General features: G+C 41.0%; 1 protein-coding gene across 2 annotated transcripts in view; it reads left to right on the top strand.

The window, feature by feature from the left end:
- Window positions 1-23,610, top strand: part of Astn1 (astrotactin 1) — a 308,690-nt gene that overhangs the window by 102,440 nt on the left and 182,640 nt on the right. For both annotated transcript variants that reach the window (XM_028759116.1, XM_028759110.1), the window contains exon 2: window positions 7,874-8,061. In XM_028759116.1, coding sequence (XP_028614949.1) covers window positions 7,874-8,061 — 188 coding nt within the window. The remainder of the gene's footprint in view (window positions 1-7,873; window positions 8,062-23,610) is intronic.

Genomic DNA, 23,610 nt, shown 5'->3' on the forward strand with positions numbered 1-23,610 from the left:
GACTGAATTGACCCACAGCTAATCCAAAGGATAAGAGGAAAGCCTGATTTGAAAGTCTCTAAAGATTGCTATCAAGTTGGCGTGCAAAGACATGCTTAGCTTGCACTTGACTTGGGGTTTGACTATTACCAAGGGCCATGCTTCATTTAGTGACATCGATGAGGGGGCAGAACTAGAGAGATCTTGGAAACTTCCATCCCATCTCTTGAATACAAGGTATATGAGTTCCAGAGATGGCCACAGACCTCTTTCCACATCGTGGTTCAGTGCTTTATGTGCCTTGTGCTTCCATTTCTCATCACTGAGCCAGCAATAGACTGAGCCCCTAGTTTATGAGTCATGCAGGGTGAATGTCACTAATCTGAGGACATAGACATTCAATTACCCTTCATCTAGTCATGGCTGAATTTTTCTACTCCAAATCTCAGCAAATCAAGAAGGTTCTGATTACCTGAGCAAAGAAAATCTTGTGCTTCTGTTAATAGCTGTTTGGCGTTTTAAGCTGTCTTGCTCTAAAGCTTTGCTGGATAGTTCTGTAGCTGGTGTTTGTAGAAGGAAGACAGAACAGAACAATAGAAAGCAGCTCCACGGTGCCCAGCGGATTGAATTCAGAAACCACGAGAGGAGGTACATTCCTAAATGGTTTATGAACATCTTCACAAAAGAGTTTCCCGGCTGTGACATCTCCCATTTTGTCCATTTAGCTAGGCATTAGCAACACACACTCCAGGCAAACCATCAGAGCTCCTGGCATCTATGCTGGCTGAATTCAGGCCCAGCAGGGCATGCTTTCTTATTGGGTCTCACTCTGGGATGCAGGGTCATTTCACTTCAGAACTACAAAGCAGATGGTCCCTGTGGTGAGAGGTGTGGCCCACAGGTCAATGCAGCCCCTGTCATTTTTCTGTCTGACCTTATTTCCTCCACATCTCTTGACTTTGTCCTTCCTCTCTACTGTCTGCCCCTCATCTTCCTTCACAGATGGCCAAGACACTAATGTGCTGCTGTCATTATGTTTATGAAACAAGTGAGGTCTTTAGAGGCTACTGTTCCTGAGACATTAAAGACTGGTGTCACTTTGATACCAGGGTGGAGATTTGCAAGATAATTAGTGATCCTTGGCTGTTATTAACCCCTGACTTAAGCAGGTTATTTTCTTACAAAGGTGTTGAAAGTTAATACCGCTGTTAATAGTTTCAGCCAGAAGACCATAATGAAACCAGGTGGAAAACTAGGCCTACCATCAATATCTTTCAAGCTCTGAATTAGGGAGAGGAGAAGGAAAATAAGAAAAAAATGGAAAGAAAAATTGACTAGTTCTACCACAGGCTCATTTTGGTAACGTTTTTGATGGTCACTCTCATATAGGCAAGACACAACAGTTACAGTTTGTTTTAGAAGGTTGGTCTAGCACTAGTAATTATATGAGTTTAAATTCTAACTTTTTGTATGTATGCGACACATGAGCATATGTGGAGGTTAGACATTGGATTTCCTTTTCTATCAGACTATGCCTATTCTCCTGAGACAGTCTCACTAACCTGGAGCTCAGTATTTTTGTGTGTTGGTGGGGATTTTTCTGTTTCATTTTGTTCTATTTTATTTTTGTTTTTGTGTTTGTGTGCTTGTTATTCTTTGGCTAGGCTGGCGGCAAGCAAGACTTTTTGATCCTGTGTCTATACTCCCTTAGTCACACACCTGCGCCCAGGCCTGACTTTTTACACAGGTGCTGGGGATTTTGATGTTCTTAAGGTGTTCTTGCTCAAGCATCAAGTACTGTTACCTACTGAGTCATCCTACCCCTAAATTAATCTTTATTACACAAGGACATTCACAATGGCCACTGGGATAGCACTTAGTGGAGGTGAGGCTCCATTCTGTTTTCAGAAGTGCTGTCTTTTCCATGTAATTATTTCACAAATAATATAAAGGTATTTGTAACACCCCATTGGAAATAACCAATAAATCTAAATAGCTCAGAGATTCCCCCTATCCTCTACCAGCAAGGACTTTGATTACTAATGCATTTTATTGTTTCTTCAGTGGAATTAACTCTTCTCTAAGTCTGTTCTTGTGGGAGTCCCTCAGAAAGCATTTTAGATTTGGTTTGGAAAAAAGGTTGTGTCAGGATGAAAATAAGTAGCAAGGCCTTTCAACAGGCAGAGCGACCTCCAGGGGGTGTCCACATCAACCTTGAAAGATCACAGGATCAGTTCTGCAGGTGCCCTCAACATGAAGCCAAGCACAGACAAGTTAATGCTACCTCCTACCTTGACCTCAACAACCACAGGACTTCATTACTACTCAGCTGAACTCAGCTTGAAACTCAGGTTTTCTAGCAGTGAAAAGGGGCCCCAAGATATCCAGACTGCTCTAACATACTTTAAGCAATTCACCAAATTAAAAGATCCTTGAGAATCTTTTCCCCAATTAAATCCATACTCCAATTGAAATTGTCTCATTCATTGAATGAGGGTGTGGTAGATCTGGTACTTGGAAGGAAATTCTGATACTGCCTGGATGTTTCTTAACAACTCCTCAGATCAGGTTCTCTCAGCATGCAAATATACATAGGGAAGAGAAAAGCAAGTGGATAGCAAGGACATGTTGTAATACCAGGTAGAACAATTTGTGCAGCAAAGTTTTGAGTGTCCTGAAGTAACCCCACAAAGAGACTACTAACTCCCAACCCACAAGCTATCATTAGAACAATGACTAAGACTAATTAAAAGTGATATCACCTTACTCTGCCTTTTCCAACCCAAGCTTTTCTCTCTCTCTTATGACTTTTCCTGCCCAGTGTTCTGTCAGTGCAGTTCTCTGAGACACAAAGCTCTGTGGTTATTTCTGAGAATCAAGCTATTTGCAGCAACATTATGAGGGAGTCCAGTGTGAAGTTGGGTCTGTATCTTGAGGTCTCTGTCCATCTCCTCTTGACCCAAGGTGGAGCACAAGTTAGACCTGAGAAGAGGTTTAATGTTACTTGTGTTACTGCACGTAACATGCTTTCTGGAGACAGAACCATGGGATGATCAAAGTTACAGAGGAATACTGAAGTTCATCTACAGACTTGTGTCTTCACAGAGATGAGGAAGGTCAGAGTGAGGGGACGTATTCAAAGTTCCTCAGACCATTCCTAGGCCTCCTATGTCCCATTACTATAGTTCCTGAAGAATGCAGAGCCAGAGCCACAGTGACATCTAGACCTAGTACATTAGCCATTCTCATTCTGAGTCTTGGTGATCACTAGCTTGGTTGCTACCTCTGCCTAATAGAATTGTGAATGACTTTCCCCTAGCTGTGAACTTCTTTTTTTTTTTTTTTTTAATTCTGTGGACTTTTTTTTCAATATTTATTTATTTGTTTTATTGATGAGTACACTGTAGCTGTCTTCAGACACACCCAGAAGAGGGCATCCAATCTCATTACAGATGGTTGTGAGCCACCATGTGGTTGCTGGGATTTGAACTCAGGACCTCTGGAAGAGCAGTCAGTGCTCTTAACTGCTGAGCCATCTCTCCAGCCCAGCTGTGAACTTCTTAAGATGACATTTAAGGCTCTTCCACGTGCCATTAATCTGGATTCCAAGAGTAAATTCTCTGTAATTCTTCTACATATCCCCCACCCCTGCAGCTTAACCAGACCCCCTGTGATTCTGACAATGTACATCATCCTTCTGTTCCTTTGCAAACACTGTGAGCTTCAGCTGGGATTGTGCATGTCTCCAGCATCTCCCACCATTTTATTGCTTTCCATCAGTATTTACCCAGCCAAGTCTCACCCGATGCTCAGCACTGCTGTCACTAAGCCCTGTCCACATCTGATGTTTCCGGCTGGATGAAAAGCGCCTTGAGAGTAGGAGTACATAGTTTAGTTCCCAACTGTGGCCAGCATCATGTGCTCCAGGAACATTTATTGTATGTAAGAAGGGATAGCACTCTGGTTTCTTTGTATTGTAAGGTTTGGAGAGGTACTGAAGATGTGAGGTTTGCAGAGGTAAGCATAGACACCATAGGAGACAAGATAAACTTCTCATTCTGGAGACCTCAACCACACTGTGTGCTGAAATGTGACACATGTGACATTTGGACTGTAGAGGGTTCTGTGGAATTCGTTTTGTTCAGTACATTGCCACAAAGGTCCTCTGTGAGCTTCAATGGCAATCCTCTGTGACTTTGGATTAGAATAACAATTTTACCACCACACTAATTTGCTTCTTGGAGTCTCATGACTGGCTTGCATTACATTTCTCCTTGAAATAGGAGCATTCACACAGATGTGATTGCACTAATGTTCTCAATCTTGTTTGTGAAGAAGTTGGCAGGGCATTTACTATGTCCTGTGTGGTCTTTCATTTGCTGATCAGGCCAGATACAGCATAAATACAAATAAGTTCCTGGTTTGGCATTTGAGCTCTTTCATGTCAGATCCTATCAGGAGAGGGAAAATGGCCAAGGATGAATCTATCGTTGTATAATTAACTTGAAACTAAGAATTGATGAATGCCCTTGGCAGATGTGATGCCCTCTTTCCTTTACTTCTTGCCCTCTACAGTGAACCAAGTCTGTGCAGAAGCATGATATTGCCATTCACAGGGATAGGAATGTATAACCTGCAGATGGATTCGGAGGGTTAGCCTGGAAGCTATGGCCAGAGACTCTGTGTGCTAATCCCATTGCCCCGTGGAATACTTTGACAAGATCCTCACAGCACCTAGTCTTTTCTTGGTGCCTCCATGCCTAGTGCCATGAAATGTAATATATTAATCCTGATTGAAATATTTTAGCTGCTTACAGACATAAGATTTCTTAATAAGATGATGAAGATGTTTTGGAATTAGACAGTGGGTGATAATTATGCAACATGATGAACTAACTCTCTCTCTCTCTCTCTCTCTCTCTCTCTCTCTCAAAGGTGACTTTAAGGCATTTAAATTGTATCTCAACTAAAAATAAGTCATGTGATATAAAGACCTTAAATAAAAGTTTAGATTATTTTAGTCATCAAACTCATAAAAGACCACATGGCTTTCCTACTTTAGGGCCCCTTCCCCTTTCTTCCCTCCATGTTCTAAGGTCATGCGGTCTGCTTTTGAGGACAGTGTAGGAGGCAACAAATAATTTGTCTGTCTCTGCCCCTGCTCTGTGTCAGGTTGGTTGACGTAGGTCTAGGTATTTCCTTATTTTGGCATCCATGGTTAAAAACAGGGTTAATGAGTCTGACCTACGTGATGAAGATCTGCTGGGAAACAAAATCTAGTTTAATGAAGTGATTTAAAGAGACAGGTGCTAGATCCTTCTGAATAGTTACAAAAAGGGCTGAGTGGCACCCAGACACACATGGAATACATCTTAGCCTGAGTGGGGATGGTTCTGAAAAGAAGATGGACTTGATTATGCCATCAAATGCACTTCTGGGAGCTGGCATGCTGATGATGTTTATCTCTGCTGAGATGGGTACAGAATTTGGTCCCTAGGCACGGGGCAAAACAAGGGTGTGGGAGAGGGTACAGTTCTAGGAGTCTTCTAGCACTTTAAAGCCAGAAGAAGCCATGAGGAGTGCCTGTCTGCAGGATATACAGCCATGTGCCTGGAAGCACTTGGTGATTATTGGGCCTGTACTCACTCATGCTACTTTAAATACTTACCTGCAGAGATGCATCCAAGGATATTTTCTCACCTGGGAATGTAGAAGACCCTTTAGACAAATGGTTCTCAACCTAATTCTGCAACCATTTAATACAGTTCCTCCATGTAGTGGAAAACTTCTAATCATAAAATTATTTTTTGTTGCTACTTCATAACTGTGATTTTGCTACTGTTATGAATTATAATGCAAATATCTAATATGTGAGGATATCTGATACGTGACCACTGTGAAAACAATGTTTGATCCCCCCCAAAGGAGTTGCTACCCACCGATTGAGAACTGTTGACTTAGAGATTTGGAGGAACAGTCAATGTGGGAAGCCAGCATCACCACTACACCAAACAAATAGAGAGGTGCCTTCTGAAAACCAGCTCTGAAACACAAATCTTTGCTTCTTAGTCTCTTTGCCCTCCAAATCTCCCTGGATTCTAGGCTAATCACATGTAAGATCACAGATAATCTACCTACCTGACAGATGACAGAGCCTTCTAGGCTACAGAAAAGAGAGGTCAAGTATGAAAGGGGATACTCTGTTGGCAACTCCCCTTCACAATCTCAAGTTTCCTCTTCTTCCTGGTGACTGTGGTGTTGGGAGGGCAAATTCATCATATCAGCATCTGTCAGGAATGGGCCAGTGACTCATGTCCCATGGAAAACCTTGGTGACCAACACAGAAGAGCAATGGGCACGCCCGTCCCTTCTCATCCTCATTCATTAGTTGCCTGGTCATCCCTCTCCCTTCCCCATTTACCATGAGGCATCGTTTCCCTTAGAGAAGATCACTTTCTTACTCTCTTGTATGCTTTACTAAGGTTCTTTCTTCCTCTCAACTTCCTAACAGGGACTCACTGTGCATATTCAGTCATAGTGAGCTGCTTTAAAATGTTGAGAGCTCCTCCTTTCACTTAGTGCCTGAGTGCCTAGCACTGGGCCTGGTACATAGAGCATGCCCAGTGTGTGTCTGTTAAATATGTGGCTAAATCAATAAATAACATCAGTCTGCTCTTCCATAAATAGTGACGGATAATTATAAATTCCATAAATTTTTAAAATTGCTTTCCTCTTTATGATTGTGATAGTTGATGAGAATATCTTCTAAATGTGTCTATTAAATCTTTTTTATATCTGTGGAATAATTTTTTTGGCCAGAGGTGATAAATTTCCAGAGAAGAAGCATGCCTTTTGAAAATGAAGTTTTATAAAGGAATGATTTGTTAAAGTGTGTATAGCATAACACTGGTCCCCCTCCCCTTTGAAGCTGTAATAGTTGTTAAGGGAAACACAATCTGAAGGCTAACTGGAGTCCTGAAAAAGCTGAATAGATTCTCTACTATGGGATACCCTAGAAATCTGATGTGATATTACTTAGGAATAAGAGAAAAGGGGATACGTATGCAGGATTTTCCTGCGGCAATATCTTGGCCCTCATTACAGTACAGAGGGCAAGGTAGGTTTTTGTTTGTTTTGTTTGTTTTGTTTTTCTTCTTTGCATTTTTCTATTGGTGATAGCTCAGCTTTCATCTATATACCTCAGCAGCAAGTGAGTGTTTATATCTCTGATCAGGGCCCAATTCACATCTGCTTTGCAAAACTAAAGAGAAAAACAACAACAACAACAACAAAAATAATTAAAACTTTTTTTACCTGTCATGACAAGTTATCAGCTGTCTCCGGTGGACTCTTCAGCCCACCACTGTGGAGCCCAGGACTGTGGTCTCACAAACAGGCTAGTAGCCCCAGTGGGTCTTCAGTAACCTCCCAGGACTATCCCATAAATGCTGGTTCTCTGCACAGTAATTACCAACTCTCTCCTTGGTAGATTTGCTGGCATCTAGGAGTAATTGCTGGGTAACTCACATGTCCAGATTTACAAGAAGCAAACAACCTTGTATTTACCTCAGGGGGTTATCAGGTATTCAAACTGTGCAATGTAAGAGATGTTATTGATCATAGAATGAGGGGAAGAACTCGAATTTTCACCTCAGTGTTTTTCTCACTGGGTGAGAGCCTGGCTCACTAGATTTATCATAGAAAGGCCTACGGGGGATAATTCTCTTCTCTTGATCTCTTGTCTTTCTTGAGTTTTATAAGTAGCAATAAACCTAGCTGTAGTCAGAACCCTTTGTTGTCTGCAAACAGAAGCTTGTTGGTACCCAGAACTAGGAGTATAAAATCTTGACCCAGTCCAAAATCTTACCCTGTGACTTTGCTGGTTTTCCCTTAGAGATCTCCGGGAATACAGAAGACATCCCCCTGGTACGCTGGAGGCAGCAATGGCTGGAGAATGGTACTTTGCTTTTTCACATCCACCACCAAGATGGTGCTCCAAGTCTCCCTGGACAAGACCCAACTGAAGAACCCCAACATGAGTCAGCAGAGGAGGAACTGAGGATCCTCCACATCTCAGTCATGGTAAGAGCAGGCTAGCCTCAGCCATCTGGCCATGCACAGCCTATGTTCACCTTGATATTAAGAGTCTTGATGCCAGCACTGTATTGGTCAGTTTATCATTGTAATAACAAGATATCTAAGGTGGCTGCTTATGACGTAGCCTCCAGTTCTAGAGATCAAGGTCATAGTACCTGTATCAGTACAGCTCTGGTGTGGACACTCACAGCTATTCACATCATAACAAATGGCTATGACTAAGGCAGGTGTGGAAGAGCTTACACCCTAAACAGAAAGCCAAAGAGGTACTATACAGTGCCCTCCAAGATCATTCTGATGATCAGGTTCTAATGAGGTTTTCCCAGAGGCTCCACCTATTAATGGTCCCACACCAACTCCCAATACTGTCAGTCTAGAAACCAGACTTCCAACACAATAGCCTTTCAGGGAGAGTGGACATTTAAACCATTGCAATAGCCAGAGCTGTATAAAATCCAAATCCTGGAAGATCATTGAACATGCTGATACATAAAATTCTCACTTGTAGGGAATGTATCCACATGTGCTGTGAAAGTTGCAGCTATTTCTACAGAATAATTTCCCAACTGTTCTTTCTAGGAACATACCCATATATGGAGTGGCTTTTCTACATACAAGATAGTATCAGAATGTCTTAGAAAGGAATTATTCAGTTAATGTATTGGTATGCTTTAGAGAAGTTACTCCATGAAGGTTTTTTTTTTTTTATAACTGAATCTCTAAGTTCCTTACTACTACAAACTCTTATTTCACTTTTTTTCCCCAACCAGGAGAAATCAGCACCCTGCTTTTTCTCTTATGCCACAGAAAAGGGGTTGCCAATAGATGCTCTGTAGCCAAGCTTCAAAATTTCACCACCACCACCCAATCTGCATATAAATGTGAAGCCTCAAGAACATGATAAAATTCTCCCCAAAGTACTAGTAACCTGTACTTAAGAATGTCACTAAAATGTCATGCTATAATGGCAGGTATGTGAGAGAGGTGAGGGGCTTTGGTAGTGTTTTGTTTACTGATAAATACTTAGCAATAGAACAACTGTATCACATAGTTAATGCATTGTCAATATGTGTGGAACAAATGCATACATTTTCAATGGAGACAGGAAAATATTTGACATCTCACTCATTGATGAGCCAATGTAGTACATATTTGTAAAAAGTCCTGAGAGTAGGTTGACACTTTGACTGGTTGCTCATGGGCTATGTGTGTTGGGCATTGCTACCTCATTGCTAGCATGCTCACACTTGGCCCAACCTGGGCCTTAGTCTAACTTTAATTCAACTCTTGCTCCAATGTCGTTACACATCATTCAGTTATATCCAGCACTGCATTAGTCTCTGCTACAGTGCAGAAAGCAGAGTAAGTTTTGGGTATTTTGTTATTGATGGTAGCTTTAAAGAGTAGAAAGATGCTAATCAAGAATACCACTGGGCTTTAGGGAATACACTGTGCTATAATGATACATAGGAGACACCCTACACATTAATGCCTGTGTTGAGAGCCCCTGAGGAGGGATTTGTGGACAGCTGACCCTGGAATGAAGAGAAGCTAGCTTTCAGATCTTTCTTTTATATGCTTGCAGCTCCCCACCACAGAACAGCAGTAGCACTTAATTTTCTAAATAAAATGGGCATTTCTTTCAGCTTTCTTTTAGTTTACCACATCCCGTCTTTAGCCAGGCTGGAGAATGCAGAGGTTTAAAGGATACAAGTGAAGGACAAGGATGGCAAGCGTCAAGTTGCCTCCACTTGTCTCTACCTTGGCTTTCTGGGTGTCATCAGGCCTCATCTCCATGGATATTTAGATAGTCTCTGACCTCAGTTGTTGCATGGGATCGCAAAGTAAACAGACCGTAGCCACCTTTCTTCCCATCCTTGACAACATGACTCCTCAGTAGAGCCTGCAGTACTCCTGGCCTTCCCCCTCTGCCCCATTCCCATTCCACACCACACACCCACACATGCTACCTTACCATCCTCAGGCTGCTTCTCTAGAAACAGTTTCAAAGTCTGAAGCTGAGCCTCTGCCCTCAGCTCAGAAATCAAGCCTGAGGGTATCCTGTTTGAAGATATCATTCCGAGAGTCTCTGATGGTTTCTTCTGAAGAGACTCTGGGATAGGTAGACTGTATTTGATTCACTTTATACAATATCCTTTAGAGATGATGTAGGCAGCTATTTGAGGCATCTTGAGTAGCAGCCCGATAAATGTTAAAAGATAATAAAACCCTTTGGCTAGTAATAGTCTTGGGCAGTGTGATGTACACGTACAAGATATCACCCTATCTCTCTTACTAATGAAATAACAATAGCAGGGCTATTTTCCCATGAACTCTAATGATCAATAATGATGCTTTTTCCAAATTGATTCAAAATTGAATCATTTGGAAAAAACTTAAGATTATTAAGAAAATATGGATATGTCCCACTGTTGCTCTCTCTCTGAAAAGCTGTACATTTAAAAGCTTAACAAGCAATCCTAAATATTTCCATATGTGCAGCAGGAATGGATGGTTTCCGTTCCTCTGTACTCACACTCCCCTCAGCTGTGATGCCTTAATGCAGGGACTGGCATTTATTTTCATATTTTGCTTTCACTGCATTTCGTTTTAAACACAACATATAAGGAATGATAGAATGTCCAATATAGGTACCTTTTGGTATCCTTCTGAGATTACATGAATGAGAAAGTGCAAGCTCTCCTTCCAAATGTGTCCAGTACAAACCTGTCATCAGCAAAACCAGGGGCTTGCATAAGACCAATAATCCAGCTGGGTGCTTTGCAATTTAAAACTTGGAGAAAGATCTCTTTCTCTTTTTATTTTTCAATCACATCCCAAAATTTTAAATTATTTTTTTTCAATAGAGTCACCATTTCTTCCTTGCGTACAATAATTGGATTTCCCTCCTGAAATCTTAGGTTATTGCTTTGAGGGTCAAAGGATATATTTTAACCTCCTGCATGATTCAAACTTAGCTGAAGAGATTTATTTCAAAATTTACAGGATAATTGACATCTAGAATCATGACAGTACAGAAGCATATTTTTTTTTGCAAACTTTTGAACAAGTGGTAGCAGAATTCGTGAATTAAAACCAAGTGTGAATTTTAAGCCAAACGTTAAAAAAAATAACAACTTCAGCAACAAGGCAAATTGTTTATTCCACAGAAGACTAGATTTTGACACGATTTACATCAGATAGTCAGACACTGTGTGGATTTAAATTTCTACATGATATTTCTGCTAATTTACCATATGATGCACATTTCTTACTCCTTAGAGTGTGTAAAAAAGAATTTAATGGTGCATAATAGAATGTAAATGTGTTATCTCTATGTTTCGTGGTTGTAATTAAAAATTGCAATGTTAATAAATTTCCTAAATGCACATAGGTTGGTTGTGTTTTTCCTAGCAACTAGCCTTCAGTTTTTTCTGTCTTTCTGTCTGCCTGTCTGTTTACCATCTGTCTACTTTTTGTTGTGGTAATTCCTACTACCAGAGAATATCTTTTGAATGTTACTCTTCTTAGGCACAACTTACAATTGGGGTTGTCTTTGAGCTTCTATGTTTTTTTCTGAGCATTGTGTGGAAGGACCACTGCCCCTAGGTGCATGAGGTTAGCATCATCAGGCTCCTGTAGCCTCTGCCTTCAGTATACTCAAAGGTTTCCAATGTTCCCTGCTCCTGGGAGCTTCATCTAACTTAAGGTATGGTGTTGTCCTTTTATTAAGAAAAAAAAAATCAAACCTAAAGACAAAAGAGATGGCTGTAACTGCTAGAGAATTCTAGAGTCTATTAAATAGAGACGGAAATTTAGGGAAGTTCCATTTTGGAGAAGCCAACATTTGGGGACCAATTAGTCCAAAGCCTTCCCAAAGCCAACTGTGAGTGACTCCAGTTTCCACAGTAGCCCTACAGCATTGTGTCGGAAGTCCCCATCTTAGCTCTTGCTGCTCTGTGCAAGGTCAGTCCAGTCACTCAGCTGTCACTTGTCACTTTGCTTTGAGTTGGATTTTGTTCATTTCTAGAGCACAGACAACGAAGATATAGGGGAGTGGTCTCAAACATAAAAGCTGTTGTCCTCAGGATCCACAGGTACTTCATAAGTGGGCATGAGAGACAGTGCTGGATGCTTTTTCAGTACCTTTTGCCCTCAGCAAATTTACTATTAAAGTTTGTTAGCAAATTCATGAGTCAAGGTCATTTTTGCAGGTTTATAGTCAGCCAATATTATTCATGTCATTCAGATCAGGAGGCCCCAATTTAGCAAGGCCAATCCTTTGATCTTCAAGAAACAAATGGAAATGCTTAGCCATGAGTTATACTGCCAGGAAGGAAAGAACTGGAATAGTAAGTCAAACACACAAAAGCCAAATCCTGATTCATTTGCTCGCCATTCAAGGCATTCGTCATGTGACTAGGCCAACTTTCTGCTCATACTCGTGTCTGTCAACAGCATCACTAGATATTTTCCCATCCATTAACAAAATGATACACAGTCTCTAAGATAATCAACAAACTCTCAAAAACAAATGGCTTTGCTCTCTTTGGAAGACAGCTACGCAAAAACCTGGAGGGCAGATGTATGCCTAATCTTTTTCTGTTTGGTATGGCTAAGGAGAAGTAGGCTTAGTGACAAACTCCTGCTCCTGGACCAACTTGGAACAGCATACATATTATATAAATTTGGAACAACGTAAGTGTGTGTGTGTGTGATTGTGTGTGTGTGTGTGTGTGTGTGTGTGATACATTGTTAAGCCTCAGTTAATAATATACAATATATGTATACTACTACTATTACTGCTAGGTTGATTACTTTGTTTGGCAGCACTGAATTGAGTGCTTCTATAAGTATAGACTAAAAGTGTGGTTAGATGCTCAGATGCTCACCTGGTAAATTGTCTGCCTCACAAGTATGAGGGCCTGAGTTGGAATCCCCAATATCCATGTAAAAGTTGAGTACATAGCACTATATATATATGTGTGTGTGTGTGTGTGTGTGTATATGTATATATGTATATATATATACTATAGATGTTACATATAGTATATTGTATATATTAATTAATTATATAATTATTATATAATGTATTAATTATAAATACATATAATATATTGTATATATAATTAACAGAGGCTGAACAACAATGCTTTCACTGCTTGCTTGTTTGCCAGTCTAATCACACTAGGATCTAACTTGAAGAGCTCTGAGTAGAGTCCAAAGGTAATGTGGACCTCATCGCCGTTACTAACCATCACCATCACCACAGTCATCAGAATCTGAATTTGCATTTACTTTTCCACTCTCATCACAACACTATACAATACAAAGTGTAGCTTTCTGATTTTACACAAGAGATGACTAAGAAATAGGCAAACTAAACCTTAACTTAAATGGCTATGAGTTTGCTGATCCAGAATTTGAATCTGGGTAGTCACCAGTGTTTAGGCTCTATGTAAGAATATGTGGAGGTTTGTTTTTTTTTTTTTCCTTTGGTGGTGTCTGCATTTGTGTGTGTATGTGTGTGTGTGTGTGTGTGTGTGTGTGTGTTAAAGCATACACGTAGACAGCATGTGTGTGCAGGTGAACAAACAATCTCATCAAATTTGTTCCCATCATTCTCCTCATTTGAAACAGAGTATATTTTTTTCTGCAGATATTCAGGCTAGCAGAGCCATAAGTATCTTGGATGGATTCATTTTGGTCTTCCATGTCCCAGTAGGAACACAGACATTTGCAAGACAGGCACTTTTATCATGGAGCATCTTACTTGCCTTAGTCTATACTTGTAGAAGCCCCCAATCCAGCTCTGTCCTAAAGGAAGTAATCAACCTGTCTTTAGTACTTAAATGCATTCACAGAACAGCTTGTGCTATTTTGTGGACACTTGCTGAGCCCAATCTGATACATTCCCCTTTGTTACTTTGGTGTATTGAGTCTATGAGCACTAGGACCCACTGCCATGATTGAATACAGAGATTTCTGGGGCTATACCAGGCAGCTGACCTCAGATGCTCAGATTCTGTTCAGCTCCACTAAACCCACCTGCTAACCTTGGCTTCTACTGCCCCTCCTCACAGCTGGCTTTGGGCTTACTGGCAAGGAAAGAAGAGACTAGTTGGGGGATTCCAACTCTGAAATTGTTAAAGTAGCGTAACAATAAACTCTGTATTCTCTTTATATATAACTTCATCCTTTTGCATGGAAGTTTTAGGAGTCAGAAACATTTTTTTCTAAAGCATTTCTGGCCTGCCATAGATTTAAACAAATCATTGACTCATTCTCTCATTTCAATATTGATTCTTTCATTTAACAGTGTTTTTCAGGCTTCAGGCATCTTGTAAGATACTAAGTAGATAGAAATTGAATATGACAAGACTCTGCTTTCACAGAGCATTTAATCATGTTTCGAATACTTGATGTTTGAGGATAGCCCTTGGCAGACCTTAGAGTCAGGTGAACTGACTGTCTCCTCTCTAGTACTTTTGTTCTGTCTATCTTCTTTCAGTTTTTCTGGGTATCCTATACTTCAATCAGACCTTCCAGTTTCCTTGTCTTTCCAGACACCAAGGAAATTAACAGGCTGGATTTTCACTAACATTCTGCTGCCTTTTAACCAATTGGTGTAATAATCTGTCCAGGAATTTAGCTCACTTCATACAGAAACTGACAATACATTTTTGAGTATTTAGTTTTCCCAAATCCCAGGAGATCTTTTTAGGAGCAGGAGTCATAATTTTTATGGTTGCTTAAGTCAGTATTTAGGAACTGAAATACTTTGTGCTCTTGTAGAGGTCCCTGGTTTGTTTCACAGCACCCACATAGATATTGCAACCACTTGTAACTTCAGTTCCATGTGATCTAACGCTTTCTGGCTTCCTGGGGCACCTACACACATGTGGTACACATAGGAACACATGCACACATGAACACATACACATAAAGCCAATATTCAAAATAACAAAGTTGTTGCTTACTGAGCCACTGTATTCCATCCACGGCAGTTCACAAGATCATTTTTATGACTTACACCAATAATTTTCCATAGAAATTTTGTGAAATGGGGGAACTTACTGCATATTCCAGATGTGAACACTGAAACTTAGGGAACGGTCAAATATACCATGAGATGTGAAGCCAGGCCTCAAGGCACTTGTATCCAGACTCATCTTTGCTACAGGATTCCCTGAATTCAGGGTTGCCATGTCTGTCCAGCTTTCCAAACTGCAACATCACTTTATTTCTTTTAGCTAGCCCAGCAGAAATCCTATACTTGATGAAGATTAGGAAGGTCTATACAGCACTGAGCAAATAGCTACCATAGTATGATCTCAAAGCTACTTTAAAAGGTGAAGAGCTCCTTTGGACAGTGAGATTCAGGCTTCCAACTAAGACTGGCATTGGCTCTCAGTAAACACTAGTCCTTGAGAAACCTATTAAGGCTGTAAGTTCTACAGCATTGAATTTCAGTTACATAGTTTACTGCAAGGGCTTCGCTATCAGAGAGACTGATTCAAATCATAATTCTATTACTTACTAAATTTTCTAGTGACATTGTGGAAATTGCTTTATCTCTTTAAACTCTCTTTAGGACACATATAGTAATAGATCTTACTCAAGGGGCTGTTTTGATGATTACATAAGGGATTCTTGTAAAGCACTTCCTACAGTGCCAGGACTATTGGAAATGCCCAGTAAATATCAGCTAGGTAAATTCTCAGAGTACTATGCAAACTGCCTGTAACAATTCTGTGTGCAATTTGTTACCCAGGGGGTCACTACCTCAGGGAGCAATAAAAGCAGCTGGGTTCATAGCAACCCCCTCCAGAAGGCCTGAAGGATCTGTGCTTAGGGAAAAGATTGAGGCAATTAGGACCATGAAAGCAACAGAATTGGTCTATTACAAACTATGGCATGTATTCATGGACATCCAGGCGCTGATAGGCCTCTGTTTCATCGTTAACAAGATTTCCTAGCAGGTATCCTAGCAGGTATCCTATGGTTTATGCTGATAATACCATCTTCAACTTCCCTGGAACAACGTCATTACAGTATTTAATTTTTAATCAAGCCATGTGATCTCATTATGGGAATTCCTTTTCTGCCCAAGTTTCCATGCACACGAAGGTTGTTATTTCTTCCAGTCACAAACAGCAAAGGAAGATATAAAATAGTTGGCAGTACTTATGGTTAACATTGTGGAAAAACTCAGAGATTCTGAGTCCTGGTGTTGTTGTCTTTCTCCAGGCCACAGTGCTTCTTCCTTGTAGCCTATCAGTCAATCAATTTAGGGATTCTCTTACAGACTTGGAGCAGCCTTTAAATCTGACTGTAAATTTTCACCCTTGGGCTCTCATTGGTGACATAATAGACTTCAATATAGAAGGTGGAGCCAGCTGTAAACTCACAGAGAGGACCCTAGCAGAGACAAACATTGCCTAAACTAAGGGCTTATTGAGGACAGCTTGTAAGCCTTTTCCCCTTTTAGGACATGTGTGCTTTGTTCCATCTGCTCAACTATTGTCAAAGCAGTTCTCAAACTACCATATATAGTATATATGGTATACCATATATGTGGATATATTGGTATGATGGATTTCCAACAAAGCTTTATTTACAAAAGCAAGCAGTGGGTCATATTAGGTCTATAGGCTACAATTTGTGAACTTTAGCAAATAAATTCTTGTCTTTAGAACATAAAGAGACTGTAATCTGGTAACCTGCTGGATAAGTGTTAACTTTCTGTATTCAGTGTGAAAAAATGTTAACATACTAGTTTAGTCAGGTCCCTATGAGCCAATTATAATCATTACTTAAAACATAGATTATTCTTGTGAAAAAATTGAAGGGCTTGTGATATCCACAAATTCAGATGAACTCCAATGACATTGCCTATTTTTGTGAACTATTGATGGGTTTAGTAAAGACACATGTTGGTGAGAACAATGCAATGCTTATACCTCCCAGAAAACTATAAGCAGGATATTCATCATATGCTGTTTTTCTTCTCTGTAAGGGTGATGGTTTCTGCTTGGTTTCAACTTTCCTGCACACGGTTCACTTTTATGAGATGTCAGGATATGCAAATATCCTCTTTTTGTAGCTAAACACTATAAATGTATAATAGTGAAAGTAGAACTATGCTCCCCAGTGCAATGTAGTGATGAAGTTGACTTGTGTATAGGTATATATGATATATGATGCTTTCAAAACCTACGGTTTCTTACATCCTAGCTGAGGTTCAGGGTGAACAAAGGCTTTCAGAACTTGCCTTATCACATCAACTTTTCCATATCTGATGAAGTTCAGCAGAGGTCTTGCTTTTTTGAGATGATGATGTCAGTAGGTCTGAAGTCCTAGAGAGATCTGGGAAGGGCAGGTGCCTTTAGCTGCTGCCTTGCTATTTCTGATTCCCCCAAATCTTGATACCTCTACCACTGTGCCTGACATCCTTGAATAGCTAGAGATGAGTCAAGTTTCTGACTAGCTTGGGATGAATCAGATGTCAATTTGTTGATGTTATGCTGTGGCCAACAGAACTAAGTGCTTCATTGAATAGTGTCTGGAACCTGCTTGTACTTGTATTTGGGACTTGTAAAACTACTTGTAGTGACCTGTGATGTTAATTCTGCTACACAAATATCATAAAGGAGTCAGGGCTAAATGGGAGATACATATGGAAGATGTGGTGCCAGATATTTTAAAAATCAGCATTCATTTTCTCCTGTGCTACATCTTACCTAAGCGGGTTGTGGAAGCTTTGGGACTCAGACATGCAGATATTTGGAGTTTGTAAGAGTGGACATGTCAGAACCTGGCATTGCTGGCTTAAGACACATTTCTTACAGAGTGATGTGTGCTATAATACAGAACAAACCTGGGGGGATTCTGCATCCCAGCAGCGACATCAAAGCAGCCATATTTTATTCATTTTCCTTTTTCTAAATGTCATACAGTATGCATATCTGAGTCACCAGTCCTGGATTTCAGATGACAATATTAGTCCCAATCCTTCTCAATGTTAGAACATTGGCTTACATCCAAGGATTCAACATTTAAGGGCTGCAACCATGCAGGGCCTGTTCCCTCTCCTTGGACTCCACCTAGGATGGGGCTAGAGCAGCATCACTCCATCCCAAATGGGGCTGTGCTGGCAACTTCTATAGCAGGGCTGCACGAGCATAAGTCCAGCTCTTCTAGCATAGCCTGTATTGATCCTGAATCATGTCATTGATGAGGAGAAACAGGCCAGTGAGACAGCAGCCAGACGTTAAGATAAGGCCATTGAAATCTAAGTCAGGGCTAAACTCCCACCTTTTATCAAACTCCCTTAAAACTTCAGGAAGGCCCCTCTGAGTTTTCATCCCAAAATATAAACCTTGGTTGAAATAAACATTCTGAAAACCCCAAGGTTTTTTTTTTTTAATTCCATACTTTAATGTGTGCTGTATCAGTATCTTCCAAGTATTTTAATTTAAATTGACTGATATGTACAGCTCAAGCTTATTTCATACTTTATCAGAGATGAAAACACCAACAAAAGCACAGATTTGATGGTCTACTTCATTATTTAATTCAATACAAAGTAAAATTAATCTATTATAACACTTATGGTAAAATTACAATGGTTAACACTTTTATTAGACATAGGTATGCCATGTGCTAGGAACACATAGGCAGGCTCTGTCCTCTGCCTTGGGAATCTCAGGTTAGATGACCTTGTGGGTAGCCTTGGGCTATCTCATTGTGATGTATGAAAGTGAAGGACAGGTGGGACACAGAAGTCCCTGGTTGACATACTTGAAAGTAATCTATGAAGAAACTTTCATTCCCTGCAGCAACTCAGCTCTCTCTCTTTTTTTTCCATTCATGAACATGAAGCAATAGTCTGTGGGGAAAATGGTGGAGTCTGGCTGTGCATTAGGTGGAATGGAAAACATCCCATCTGGGAGGGAGTATGTCTTCCCACTGCTTTTGGTAGAGGCTTGGTGACTGTGATCTCTTTCCAGAGCATGATGGAGTTTCTTGGCAGGTGTTAGAACTTGCTGTGCTTCCTGTCACACAGTGTTTTGTCTTTTCCTCTCAAGTGCTCCCTAGATGCACCTCCAGTGTTCCCATCAGGAAGTACTCTGTGTGGAGCATCTTCAGGGCCCCAGCAAGAAACAGGCTATAAGGAGACCGCCTAGTCTCAGACTCAGGGGATGGGGTAAATAGGAAAATCTTAGGGGAGATGGTGATTCTGAAGGAAAAAGGGATGTTTTGTAAGTATCCAATGTGTCAGCACCTGGAGGGAAGATTCCAAGCTGCCTTTCAGGTGGACCTTCTGTTTCTCAGAACAAATTCGGGAAAAGAGTGGCAAAGGTCAGTTATGCATTTCACCAGGTGCAAACTTCTCTCTGACAGATTGGACACAATGTCACATTTTTCTACTTCCTGTCTCAACTCAGGTCACCAGACATAGCACAAAGTTTTGCCTCTTTGATCAAGCTCGATGTTTCTGTTTGTTTTCACCTCATGCATCTAAGTGTAAAGACTAGAGTGAGAAATGGGCCTTTAGGCTATTCTGTGAAGTAAGGTATGCATGTTCAGAGGCCTGAATTTGGCATTCAGAAACATTTGTAAGCACTGCGTTACCCAGTTATCATCATTCCTGGGAACCAGAGTTGTAGAGTTGGCCCAAAGGTAAAACATAGTTATTTAATTAGAAAATTATCTATACAAATAAATAGTGCAATTCCATTATTCAGGGATTACTTCCTGTTGATGTTTTATCATTCAGGATTCCCTTTTCTGTGCCCAGTGACATCCTGTCCATGAGCCTATCCTGACCACGGAGCCTCGTAGACTGCCTATCTTTCACCAAGCATAGAGTTTTCTGATGTCTTGAGAATCTCTCTCTTTCCCTTTTTACTGAAGGGGTTCAGCATCTGTGTCCTTCTTCCCACCTGGTTTTAAAATGCCCCTCACATCGCCGTAAGGTTCATGAAACCAGCTCAAACTATATTCTCTTCAGAAGTGAAGTGCCTTGAGGAATTCCCTCTGCTCAGAATGCTAAAGTCCAAAGTGCCCAACCTGTCACAACCTGACTTGAAAGAGAGGACAGGGAGGGGTAAAGGGGAACATGATCAGGTATTGGAGGTGGGGGGTGAACAGGAGTGAAGCCCTGGAGAGCCAGTAGAATGAATGGAAATAGGCAACTTGATACCCCCTCTTACTCTTTGCCCTAGCACCTCTGAGCAGCTCACCCATGCCCAGGGTGGACCTCCTTACTTTTTAAGACTGCCATGTTTTAAGCAGTGGTGCCCCTTTGCCTCACAATGACTTTGTCCTTGAGAGGCACTACCTCTTCTTTCTTTAATCTTCATCCTTACCTCCTCATTTCCTCTAGGAAACTGCTTCCCACTCTCCTCCCCTCTGTGCTGTGTTGAGTGATGATGTACATCTCCTCACTGTCCTTATCTGAGCATAAGGGGGGTATCCCATGAGAATGCAACCCCCCCTGCCAGAAGCATTATGTACTTTTGTATCCTAATGGAGCACTGGCCTTCTGGTAAGAGCCCACAAAGGACATTGGTAAAGAACATGCAGCCCTATGAGAAAGGCTGAGCAGGTCTCATCAAATAGCTAAAATCCAGAGACATGGGATGGCCAAGTGACTGGGAGCTAGTGACCAACCAGTGACTTCCTCTCTTCTATGAGACCTTCAGAGGGAACCTTTGATTTATGCCTCTCTTTTCTGATGGTCACATCTCCCTTTCTTCTCTACATCCATAGGACTAGAACTTCAAATGAAGACTGTTACTCATACCAGAAATGGGTGGCCATGAAACTACATCTCTCTGTATTGCACATATAATGTATTTCATACATAAATAAGCATACCATTATTATCGTAATTGATTATGTGAATAATATGTTACATAAAATAGCTACATGAACATATTTTATTTGATAGATAGATAAAAAAGTGACTTAAAGATTTTCAGAGTGAGGTCTCTAGTTCTGAGTATCAGGAGACATAGCATAAGTCCTGGGATGGGACCACATGGTGTTATGAACTAAAGAGACTCCCCGAGACTCTCAAAGTCTGGAGAGTTCCTTGCTCAACCTTCTGGTGGGGGAACAAACAAAACAGCTGTTCCTTGTTTTCTTGCCCTCAGTGACTGGTTTTGCACTTCTGCCATTTGCAGCTACAATGTCATGATCCCTGCTATGTCCCCATCAATTGTTAAGATGTGGGAAGTACATTTGATCCAAACAATAAGTAAAGTGCTAAAATTTGTGACTAGCTTCTCTTTCTCATTAGCACGGAGTCAGGGTTATAAATGACCTATAATAAGGTAGTTCCTGCCGGATTCACATTCTGGTATGCTTTCTTGACAGAGGAAGAGAAAAAAATATAGTGTTATAGCTGGTACAGAGTGCGTGGAACCTTCAGTGTGGCTGTGAGGTCTACCTAGCTTGTGACCCTCATCTGTCATGGAGTGCTGGCAGAGAAAACTGCTGTTCCTCACTGCATTTCATCTTTCTGCAAGCCAGATTTACTTCCTCCAACTCCAGAATGAAGTTAGCAAGAATGGTTCTGTCCTCTCTCCAATCACTGTAGAAACAGAAACACAAGTGTAAGTAATTTTACAAAAATAAGTACACATGATGTACAGAATTTTTTTTAAAAAAATGAGAATTGGAGATTTAGTTTCTAAGAAGAGGATCCGTTTTAAAAAAAAAAACACTGTTCTTTTTACAAAACATGTGATACAGGCTGTCATGGATAATTAAGTGCTAAATTGATGTTTAAAAAATTGATGACAATTTCTTTGACCTCTCTGGTGATGAGACGATTCATACAGTACCCCACGGACTGGGGCAGGAACAATAAGATCTGAATACAAGTCAATTAATTTTAGCAGGAAAATTATTCTGTCCACCTAGCTGAGCCCCTCAGGCATCTCAAAACTGCTTGCTCACAGCACCAAAATGGATGTGTCAGAGTGAGGTTGGAGAAAGATATTGAGCTCTCTGAAAACACAGCCCTTTTCCTAAACTTCGAATCCATTCTGTGCACCTGCTATTTGAACATCTTGCAGGGGAGAAAACTCTCATCTTAGCTGGCTTCTTCCCAGGAGGATGTGTAGCCAAGTTTGTGACCAAATGAGCCAGCCCAAGGGACACCCAGCTACTAGACACAAAGACAGGTGTCCAGATGAGCTGACAAATGGTTTGAGAATAATGGCACTTATATTTTCTCAATCTCACTGAGACAGTAGGGATCTGTTAAGCAAACAATTGTACTCACTAGGGGTCTGTCCTGTGCTGGATCCTCTTCTAAAGGATTCTGGGAAGTATTTACATTTAGAATATGGTTTCTGAATGCTGGACTAGTCAGCATTATGATAGGAGGAACCCTCTACTATGGATTCAGGATTAGTTTATACCAGCATGTACTTGGAGATTGAAATATAATTTCAATTATATTCCAGGAAGGAGAAGGATATGTTCTGGGGCTCAAAAGAGTGGAATGAGCTTAGGCAATCAGGAGAGAAAGCTACAAAATCATGCTAGAAGATGTCTGCACAGAAAGAGTAAAGGCTCAGGAATGACCACAAATAACAACTCCACTATCCTGTACTCCACCGTCATCTGTCTGTGTCTGTCTGTCTGTCTGTCTGTCTGTCTGTCTGTCTCTCTCTCTCTCTCTCTCTAACTGTCTATCTCTGCCACACACACACATATGCATACACACACACACACACACACACAGAGAGAGAGAGAGAGAGAGAGAGAGAGAGAGAGAGAGAGAGAGAGAGAGGAGATTGCATTAAAAATAGAAAAAGAATAAGCTATAACTATTTAAAAAGTGGAAATCTGAAACTTCATGAGCACCGTAATCTAAATTAAAATGAATTCATAATGACACCACACATTGGCTGGGAATGGTGAGCCCAGGGTCGCCTGCCCCAGACACAGAATTAGACATTAGCTTGGCAGATGAGGTCAGCCTCATCAGTTGCCTTGGAAGCAAGAGTCTCTGCTGTTCTTCTGTCATGTGACCATCTCTGGCTGGATCAGGCTGACCCAGGCATTCACTCGGTATGATTGAGCCACTGATCAGTAAATTAAAATCTGACAAACAATAGCACAGTAGAGCCTTTCCTTGCCTCCCAGGAGGAGACAGGGTGGGGTGTGGGGGGAGCCAGGTTCAGCCTCAAGCTTCCCTGTGCCCTGGCCCATCTTTATCTAGTAAGCGTTGGGCTTATGCCCAAAGTCCTCGTGTATATAAGAGGCATCTGACTGGGAACAAAGTCAGCTGGCGGAAAAAAAAGGAGCTTCTGTGTCTGTCTCTGTCTCAGTCCATCACCGTCCCACCCAATCCTGAAAAACCAAGCACAAGAGAGGAGGCCTGTAAACCAGAACAAGGCTGGCAACATGTGGCAAGGGTGGCTGGGAGAGGCACCAGGGAAAGAGGACACCTTATAGGGCAGTTGGAGAATATTTTTTTTTCTTTTTTTTTCTTTTTTTTTCACATTAATG

This window comes from Grammomys surdaster, unplaced genomic scaffold, assembly GCF_004785775.1.
Source record: "Grammomys surdaster isolate TR1022 unplaced genomic scaffold, NIH_TR_1.0 130, whole genome shotgun sequence".
NCBI classification, from domain to species: Eukaryota; Metazoa; Chordata; class Mammalia; order Rodentia; family Muridae; genus Grammomys; species Grammomys surdaster.